Source organism: Lagenorhynchus albirostris, chromosome 1 (genome assembly GCF_949774975.1).
Source record: "Lagenorhynchus albirostris chromosome 1, mLagAlb1.1, whole genome shotgun sequence".
Classification (NCBI taxonomy): Eukaryota; Metazoa; Chordata; class Mammalia; order Artiodactyla; family Delphinidae; genus Lagenorhynchus; species Lagenorhynchus albirostris.
The window spans coordinates 86,018,953-86,028,873 of NC_083095.1; the positions used below are offsets into that span (position 1 = coordinate 86,018,953).

General features: G+C 38.9%; 1 protein-coding gene across 6 annotated transcripts; it reads left to right on the plus strand.

The window, feature by feature from the left end:
- The first annotated feature begins 7 nt into the window (after positions 1 to 7).
- On the plus strand, positions 8 to 9,656 carry HAUS2 (HAUS augmin like complex subunit 2). Of its 6 annotated transcripts, XR_009540368.1 has the most exons (7): positions 8 to 144; positions 3,533 to 3,625; positions 3,982 to 4,051; positions 5,028 to 5,160; positions 7,246 to 7,354; positions 8,123 to 8,322; positions 8,981 to 9,119. XR_009540368.1 is itself a non-coding variant. In XM_060148351.1 (6 exons), exons 1-6 carry the CDS (start codon positions 52 to 54, stop codon positions 9,143 to 9,145), a joined length of 663 nt encoding a protein of 220 aa, XP_060004334.1. In that variant the 5' UTR covers positions 9 to 51; the 3' UTR covers positions 9,146 to 9,656. The 6 variants fall into 6 exon arrangements, 5 of the variants coding, with proteins under 5 accessions (XP_060004334.1, XP_060004364.1, XP_060004351.1 ...); XM_060148351.1 differs by lacking the exon at positions 8,123 to 8,322 and having other exon boundaries at positions 9 to 144; positions 8,981 to 9,656; XM_060148381.1 differs by lacking the exon at positions 8,123 to 8,322 and having other exon boundaries at positions 10 to 144; positions 3,423 to 3,625; positions 5,033 to 5,160; positions 8,981 to 9,656.
- The last annotated feature ends 265 nt before the right edge of the window (positions 9,657 to 9,921 follow it).

Sequence of the window (9,921 nt, forward strand, 5' to 3'; positions counted from 1 at the left end):
GCGGTGCGTTCCGCTCACTCTCCGCGCCACCCGGAAAGGCGGCTGCCAGCCATGGCTGAGGCGAAACCTTGGGACCCGGCGTCCGAGCCAAACGCTGCGGGGCTACTGCTGGGACATTTCGTAGCTTCGGGGTTGGTTACTCAGGTGCGTGGTGGGCGATGCCGTCATTAAGGGGGTGCCCACGGTGGCGACAGAAGATAGCTGTGAGGTGGTGGTGCTGGCTGCGGGAGTGGGTGGGAGGGTGCTGGCTGGGGGCTGTTCTAGAGTCGGGGCCGATGGAGCTCCTTGTAGGCAGCAGAAGTGACTGGTCCGCGGTGGGTTCTGCAAAAGCGGGGCTCTAAGGAGATGGTGTTTCAAGTGTCTGGCAGGCGAGTTATCCCAGGTCAGTTCTTGGGCGGTAATAAAGACTAGTGTTACCCGCCTTTTTTCATCCAGTGATACCGCCTCTAGATTGTAATCGGTGGCGGGGTTGGGAAATAACGGGTAGGTGGTTAAAACATACGTTCCCAAAGAACGCTCGTTTGTGTGAAATATTGAAGCATTACGGGAGGCGCCGGGTACAGGAGAGCGCCAAGGGAAGCACGCATCTTTAAAGGCCGGGGGGGAACAAAAAAACATTGGTGAAAAAGACCCGAGAGACCTTGGAACATGATTGGAGGAAGGAATTAATTTTGAGAAGGAGAGAAGAGGGAGATTAGCCAAGGGGTGGTAGTTTTAGGTTCGGCGGGAAGAGCATGTTCATAGGCCAAAGGGAACAAGCCAACAGAGGGAGAAATTGAAGATGTGAGGGAATAATGGAATAGAAATGGCAGATGTGACAAGGGAATGGGAGAAGGTTGAGAGAAGGGAAAGAAAATTTGAGACAATGAGGAAGTTGAGGAATTTCACTAAAAAGGCAACTGAGAAAAATAGAAAAGGTAAAACCATCTACAGAGATTAGCACTATGCACATGATGAAAGATTTATGAAAAATAGACAACTTTTTATACCTAGAAGAGTCATTAGAGAATTCTACTATCTACTTACAGTAATTTTAAGATGCAGAAACTAAGACCTGAGGAGACCAAGAAACGTGTCCAGGGCCACTCAACTAGTGAAGTAGAGTTAGATCCCAGAGCTCTCCCTTTTCTGACACATATCATCTCTAAAATGAACTGTAATAGATGATAGATACTGTAACACTATCTTGAAAGAGTTTAAACGTCTGTTGAAGGACTTTTCTAGATTACTTGAAGACCTAGTAGCCAGACCTTATGGATTTGGGGGGAAACAAGGGGTAGGAATGAATGCGTTGGAAAATAGGCAAAACATAACCACAGCACTCCCCAGTTCTCACCTTCCTCACTTCTCTCCTGTGTTTTCTTGCTACCAGATTACCTAGTGCTCTCACCTGTATTGTCCAGTTCTGTAACAAAGTAATTTGGTAAATTCATACTATAAGACATTTGGGACTGAGAATTGGGCTGCGGGTTGTCTTTGGGACGATCTTCGTAGTGTCCTTCAAGTAACACTAATTAGACAGATACCTGTTTTGCCAATCCATAGCTCCATAAGACCTTGTTATAGGGACTTCCTTGGTGGTGCAGTGGTTAAGAATCCGCCTGCCAATGCAGGGGACACGGGTTCGACCCCTGGTCTGGGAAGATCCCACATGCCATGGAGCAACTAAGCCCGTGAGCCACAACTACTGAGCCCAGGTGCCACAACTACTGAAGCCCGTGCAACCTAGAGCCCATGCTCCGCAACAAGAGAAGCCAGAGCAATGAGAAGCCCGCACACCCCATCGAAGAGTAGACCCCGCTCGCCGCAACTAGAGAAAGCTCGTGCACAGCAACAAAGACCCAATGCAGCCATAAACAAATAAATAAGTAAATAAATGTTTTTTAAAAAGAACTTCTTATAATCTTACTGCACAGCTAGGCCCAGTGAGGAAACTTTGAAGATTTGTAGCATGATTTTACTTTAAGCAAACTTTACATATAAAAAACCTATTTTTATTACAAGGATTTATCATTGATTCTTTCAGAATGATGTATTATATGATCCCTTTAAGCAGTCCATCCCTTAAGTGCACATCCTCCCATGTGAATTAAACATTGAGTGATGCTTAAAATTGTGATGTGATATGATACAACTCTTATAGAAAATGTTGTTTGTTTCAGCTTTGTTCTTTTTTTTAAGTATTTATTTATTTAGGCTCCCTTGGGTCTTGGTTGCAGCACACGGGATCTTTAGTTGAGGCATGCAAACTCTTAGTTGTGGCATGCATGCGGGATCTAGTTCCCTGACCAGGGATCAAACCCAGGCCCCCTGCATTGGGAGCACGAAGTCTTACCCACTGGACCACCAGGGAAGTCCCAGTTACTGAGCATTTATAATGTTTAGTTCTTTCTGTCTGGAATACCTTTTCCTTCCCATCCATCATGAGCTTGTTAAGGGCAGAGAGCTTGTTTCATTCATCCTTGAATCTTCTATTGCCTAACTCAATAAATGTTATAAAATTGATTATCATGAGTCAGCAAACATTTGCTATGAAGGGCCAGAGCATAAGTATTTGAGGCTTTTAGGTCCATAGGGTCGCAACTAGGCTGTTGTAGTATGAAAACAACATGAGATAATAAGTAAATGAATGAGTGAAGTTGAATTTCAATAAAACTTTATTTCTGGACCCTGAAATTTGAATTTCATATAATTTTCATGTGTCACAATGTTTTTCTTTTGATTTTTTTCTCCAACAATTAAGAAATATAAAAACCATTCTTAGCCCTTAAGCTATACAAAAACAGGCAATGGGTGCATTTAGTTCATAGGCTGTAGCTTCCCAATCCCTGGCCTATATGATATCTGAAGTTCTTTCCTGTGCTAACATTCTAGAGAAGAAAAAGAGGATAGAAAAAATTATAGATGAAGCCAAGGGATGAACAAGATAATATTCTTATTCTGAGATAACCTGCAATTTAAGAAAGCAGTATAATATAGAATGAAAGGATAAAAAGGAGGTGGGGAGTAGGCTTTTTCAAGGAATAATTATGCCTGGACAAAACATTCCTTTATCTAAGAGAGGGAGAATGCGGAAAGAGACAGTATGAATGACTTGTAACCAATAGAGGTCATTTAATGAATCAGGTGAATGATTCCATAGCCCAGGAAGTGTTTAATTTTAGCCCCAGGAAGGTCTGAGAGACTAGGTCATTTGTGTAGAAGTGATTCTCCAACAATTTCAACTTTAGAATTTTTTGGTAAGCTATCAGCAATGCCAGTCTATTGTGCATGATGCCTTAAGAAATAGTACAAAGTGATTTTCTTCTTTGTTTTTCTTATTTTTAAAATATTAATATTTGGGCAAAAGATTTGTGATGGTGCAGGTTTTAAAAAACAGGAAATATACATTGCACTGTCCTACTCTGTATTTCATTTTTCAGGGGCAGCGTTGGACATAATATATCCTCATATTTTAGACACGTGGCCATGCTATTCCAACACACACATAAACTCTGACATATTGCTGCTTTCTCTGTTCACTTACCAATAGGAGATGTTAAATATATCTAAGAAATCAACTTCTTGCTTTGTGAACTTCTCCAGACTACAGCAGATCACAGATATTCAAGCTGAAATCTACCAGGTAAATTATGTTGGAGTTTTTACTTTCTACCTCTAGTATGGAAAAAAATCTTAACTGGCTCCAACAGTAATCCTCTTGCACGCAGAACAGTGTCTAGCACATAGTCGTATAGGCTTTTCTTTGCAGTAGTTAATAATAGTAGTAATGGTCATAGTAGTAGTTAGGAGTAGTAGCAGTAGCAGCAACAGGGCTTGAACACCAAAATGAAAAGATTCAGTAAATCCCTGGGCTCTCATAACAAATCATCCTCCTGGTCCCCTTAAATATTCCTGAGTTAAAGACTGTCCATTTTTATCAAAGCCTTTACTTCAGGCTACTTTCTGCATGAGCTAAGTGTTTTTTTGTTTCTAATGTAGAAAAACCTGGAAATTGAACTCCTAAGACTAGAAAAAGATGCAGCAGATGTTGTCCATCCTTCCTTTTTGGGTAAGTGGTTTAGTTAAATGAGTAATCATTGAAATTTCAACTTTTTCTTGGATTACTTTAAGCACTAGGCTATAAAATTATGATAATTTTTCCAGGTATTGCCCCAAAGCTAACAAAGTCAGTAGAGCTTAAAAGACAAAGGCTGAGGAACTTTCCAGATGAAAGGATCCTAAAGAGACATGACAGCTAAAGCACAGAGTAGTCATGGATTGAATATTTGATTAGAAAATTTTTTTTTTACTATAAATGACATTATTGGGATATTTGGTGATGTTTAAATATAGGCTGTATTAAATATTGGTAGTATTGTACTAATGTTAAATTACCTGAATTTGATACTTGTAGTATAGTTATATAAGAGAATGTTCCTATTTTGGGAAACATGCTGAAGTTTTAGGAGTAAAAGGTCCTGACATCTGCAACTTACTCTCAAATTGGTTAGCAAAAATATATGTATGGGCGTGTAGAGAAGAAGGGGAAAAAAAGAAAACGTATCCAAATGTTAGTTGGTGAGTCTAGGTGAAATGTATATGACAGTTCAATCAATGAGCTATTCTTGAAACTTTTAAGTTTCAAATTTTTTCTAAATAAAAATTTAAAAGAAGAGACAACTGACAACCATTAACAATTCTGGGGAAAATATTGAAATAAAAGTAACTTATAAGACAAATGTTTGTTTTTTAATGCTCTAATATAGAATATTAGAGACAGACACTTTATGTGAAGAATATGGCTCTGGCTATAAACACTGAACTAGGAGTAGAATTGGGAAACAAAGAATTTAGCACTAGATTGGGTTGTCAGTAGGAAAAGTAAGAGAAAATAGTTGAAAATGAAACTGGTATTGGTATTAAAGACAGCAAAGGGGAGATATTTAGGAGAGAAATGGTGGGATTAATTTTTGACCATTGATAGTATTAGTGACTTCAAAACTTGTCCTGTTGCTAATTATAATTACTGTTTATGGTTTGTGTAGCACAGAAGTGTCATACTCTGCAAAGCATGAATAATCATTTGGAAGCGGTGCTAAAAGAAAAGCGGTCCCTCAGGCAAAGACTGTTGAAACCCATGTGCCAAGAAAACTTGCCTATTGAAGCTGTTTATCACAGGTTGGACTAAAAAGTAGACGTTAACAGTCACACATGTTCCCTGAGGGTAGTTTTTGTTTAGACTAATAGTTATTTCATAGCATAATTCATTAAACAGTATATGAGTGATCGTATCTATTAATATTGTTATTAATGCTGATACATTAAACCAGAAAGAATATCCTTTACTTTTAAAGAATTGTAGCAATGGTTAAGAGAAAGACATTCCTTTTGCCCATTGTGTCTTAGGAATTATAAATAATGACTTTAATGAAAGAAATTAGATCCATAACATATAGTAAGGTGGATAAAAATCATTTTTATTATGTATAGACAGCTTTCTGTGATGTAAATTTATTGTTGCATTAATGTTACCTCTATATAAAAATTCTGTTGGGGGAGTTTAAGCAGGGACAGATGAAAACAATGTCAACTGAAAGGAGAAAAATAACAGTTCTGATCTCACCTCTGCTGTTTATATGCCTCAAAGCCTTGGGCAAATGATTTAAGTTTTTGCCTTAGTTTCCCAGTCCATAGAATGGGGATGCTTTATATTGCTCTCTTTCTCATAGGAGTATGGAACGTATCAAATTGAAGGTGTAGGTAATTATTAATAATAAATAACAATAAAATTAAAAAGCAGTCATCTGGGGATCTGATTGCTAACTTTCTCCACCAGTGCCTCACTAACTGACCCTGAGCAAATCAATATTTCCTCTAAGTGTCAGATCTTTTATCTTGCAGTAAAATAATAAATATACAAATCCCATTCTTGTGGATATATTCAGTATCTATTCAGTGTAGTTAAATATCATTAATGTGTATATTATACATTATATATATCAGAAGAACTGAGTAATAGTTTTAAGGCATTTTGCAAATACAAAGATTCAAAGTAGTTTCATGTGTAGGCTATTTCAATGAAGTACATTTATCCTTATTGTCTTCACCCTTCACCAAGAATGTGTAGATTGAAATGGAATGAGGTTTTACCTAGAGAAATTTTTTTTTAAGTTCTTCACTCTTTTTTAAAAATTTATTTATTTTTTAAAGTTTCTTAAAATTTTATTTTTGTCTGCCTTGGGTCTTCATTGCTGCACACGGGCTTTCTCAAGTTGCAGCGAGCAGGAGCTACTCTTCGTTGTGGTGCACGGGCTTCTCATTGCGGTGGCTTCTCTTATTGCAGAGCACGGGCTCTAGGTGCGCAGGCTTCAGTAGTTGTGGCACGCAGGCTCAGTAGTTTGTGGCCCATGGACTTAGTTGCTCTGTGGCATGTGGGATCTTCCCAGACCAGGGATTGAACCCGTGTCCCCTGCACTGGCAGGCGGATTCTTTTTTTTTTTTTTTGGCGGTACATGGGCCTCTCATTGTTGTGGCCTCTCCTGTTGCAGAGCACAGGCTCCAGACACGCAGGCCCAGCGGCCATGGCCCACAGGCCCAGCCGCTCAGCGGCATGTGGGATCTTCCCGGACCGGGGCACGAACCTGTGTCCCCTGCATCGGCAGGTGGACTCTCAACCACTGCGCCACCAGGGAAGCCCCAGGCGGATTCTTAACCACTGCGCCGACGTCCCAATTTTTTACTTATATGAGAAAATTATTAACATTGATGTTTGTCTAACATTAGATGGGCTACAGATATGATTAGTGTTGTCTCTTTCTGTTTTTGTGTTTGGATGAAAAGTTAATTCCTGTTTAAATTGAAAGAGAAGAACCTTTTTTTTTTTTTTTTTTGCGGTATGCGGGCCTCTCACTGCTGTGGCCTCTCCTGTTGTAGAGCACAGGCTCCAGACGCGCAGGCTCAGCGGCCATGGCTCACGGGCCCAGCCTCTCCGCGGCATGCTGGATCCTCCCGGAGCGGGGCGCAAACCCACGTCCCCCTCATCGGCAGGCGGACTCCCAACCAGTGTGCCACCAGGGAAGCCCAGAAGAAGAACCTTTTTTATCACTGATATTTCCATGAATGCAGAAAGGTTATTAATGGCTCATTGGGTGGATTGTAATTCTCTTAATTTCATATTAAAAGTCCTAATTAAAGGGAAAAAAGAGAACACAAAATACCTGAACTAAAAAAAAAAAGAGTTGACTTTTTTTCTCCCTCCTTCAGGTACATGGTGCATTTGCTGGAGTTGGCAGTAACTTTCATTGAGAGATTAGAAGATCATCTTGAAATAATTAGAAATATCCCTCATTTAGATGAAAATCTAAAGAAAATGGTGAGTATTACCAATAGCATTTAAGTACCTCATCAACTCCTTTCACATTGCTTTTAGCTATCTTTAGTTCTTTTATACTAGAATCTCAAATGTGTGATCTCCTTGTCTAACTTCTTTGTTGGCTAATATTATGAGCAAATTACTTTTTTTAAATCAAGATGCCTTTTCTTTATTTAGAGGTCATTTTACATTGTTTTATTCCAGTATTTATTAAATATGTGTTATCTTCATTGTGCAAGGGACTGTGCTATAAGTATCATGAGAGATAAACAGATATGACCAATCCCTCTCCTCAAATTCTCAAGGTTTGGTGAGAGAAAGTATAAGATACTCTCTACTTTATAGTATTGTATTTGCACAGTGAGTGCAGCAGAGAATTATAAAGAAGATGCTGTCTTTTAACACAGGGAAGGGGGTGATTACTTTCACTTTAGGGAGATTAGGAATAGGATAGGAAGTAGGAATACTTGAATAAAGTTTTAAATAGGAGTTAATAGCAAGCTCCATCTTGAAGAATCAGTGAAAACTGGATGTGTATCAGAAAGAGTAGTTCAGCCGAAAGCAGCAATGTGAGGAAAGCCATGAAAATTAGAGAGTACAGGTAGTTTGAGGGAAGAGTGGTACTCTACTTTGGCTGATGCTTCAAGGTATTGAGAGGGAGATTGACTCGGGGTTAGTTTATGGAATATTTTGAAAACCAGACTAAGAAGTTTAGACTTTGTCTGAGTACTGGGGAATCACTGGATGTTTTTTTCTTTTGTTTTTTAGAGAAGGGCACAGAGGGTTGACTTGAGCAGGACTGTACCTTAATCATGGAGAAAATATTGGATAAAGTAGACTGAGGCTTGTCACTCAAAGTATGGGCAGAGCATCAACATCACCTGGAAGCTTGCTAGAAATGCAGAATTGCAGACTTCATTCACTTTAGACCTTCAGAATCTGAATCTACATTTTAACAAGTTCCTCAGGTGATTCCTATGCACATTAAAGTTTGACGAACTGTGGGTTAGAGGACTAGGCAGAGGAACAAAAGGCAGAGGAACTTGGAGAATAAATACAGTCATTCAGATAAAAGATTTAAAGCATAGGAATACAAAGGATTGTGTAGATTTTTAGATTTTTGGAGGTCAAATTTCTAGCACGTGGCTACTTTTGGACAAGGGACACATCCAAAGAATGAAGTTTCTAGCCTTGGGGACTTGAGGATAAGTAGGATCAAGAGATTAAAGAAGCCAATGAGTTTGTTTTTTGATATGTCTTGCAGAGACAGTAAATGTTCAGTCATGGTTTGTTGAACTGTGGTTAAATCAAGTTTGAGATATTGAATATGCGTCTAGATGGAGATTTCCAGCAAACTGAAATGTAGGACTAAATTTTAGGAAGAAGATTAGGTTTGACAATAATAGATTGAGGGTCATCTGCACTGAGGTGATTATTGAAGACAAAGGAGAGATGAACTCACAAAGAAAAAGAACATGTAGGACAGCACAATTTTAAGGAGCCTTTGTATTAAGGGGCTGGAAAAGATGAGTTGTCAACTTTTGGTGTCATAATTATTTATGATATAGTAATGTATTAATGACACATGATTTCTCTCCTGTTTTCCCCTTCTTTCAAATGTTATAGAGCACAGCCTTAGCAGAGATGGATATTTTGGTGGCTGAGACAGCAGAACTGGCAGAGAATATACTCAAGTGGCGAGAACAACAGAAGGAAATTTCCTCTTGTATCCCCAGAATATTAGCTGAAGAAAATTTTCTTCATAAATATGATGTTACAGTGCCTCCTTAACCTTTTATTTCTAAAATTAATGTTCAAACTATTAATGAAAAGTAATTATCAACTTTTTATTTTTGTTTAATTATATGTAGTCATGTGAAATCCATTTCTAGTCAATTATAACATGGGTATTTATAGACTTTGCCACTAGCAATACTGAAAGAGCCCTCTTTATATTGAAATACCGAGATTCCAAGTTCATTAAGACAAAACTGAATTTTCCTTTGTTTTTCATGTATTTTCATTCCACTTTTCAATAAAACTCAAATACAACTATAATTAACGTGAGTGCATTAACCATATCTTAGGCCGCAGACTTTACTATGTTGTTTTTTTAAAAAATGCTTGTTTCTGGGTTAGAAGAGTCTTGAATCTGAAAGTATGTTGCTTATTCCTGTGAGATTGTCACTAAGTATGCAAAAAACAGCAAAATAGCAGACCTGACCACTATGCTTTGAAAGGCCTGCTTGTAAAGGTTGGTCCTTGGCTGGCATCTGGGAACTTAGATTTCTAGGGTTCCCTCCACTCTGATTTCTAGGGTTCCCTCCACTCTCACTGATAAGAGTTGCTTGCTGTGACTAAGGCGTTTGTACAGTGTGGTTTGTGCTGAACACCAGCTTTCTTCCCAGGAGTCTAGAATTTTGGTATATGCTAGGCAGAAGGTACCTATGTGACTATCCGGCAATAATAACCCTGGCACTGCATCTTTAATGAGCTTTTGTGGTAGACAGCGTTTCACACATGTCACAACTCAGTTGCTAGGGGAATTAAGCACCTCCTGTGGTACT

Excerpts from the sequence above, each read along its gene's own strand:
- HAUS2 (XM_060148351.1), top strand. The coding sequence starts at position 52 with ATGGCTGAGGCGAAACCTTGGGACCCGGCGTCCGAGCCAAACGCTGCG. Across the intron at positions 145-3,532 it reads CTTCGGGGTTGGTTACTCAG|GAGATGTTAAATATATCTAA; the intron begins GTGCGTGGTGGG and ends ACTTACCAATAG. Across the intron at positions 5,161-7,245 it reads ATTGAAGCTGTTTATCACAG|GTACATGGTGCATTTGCTGG; the intron begins GTTGGACTAAAA and ends TCCCTCCTTCAG.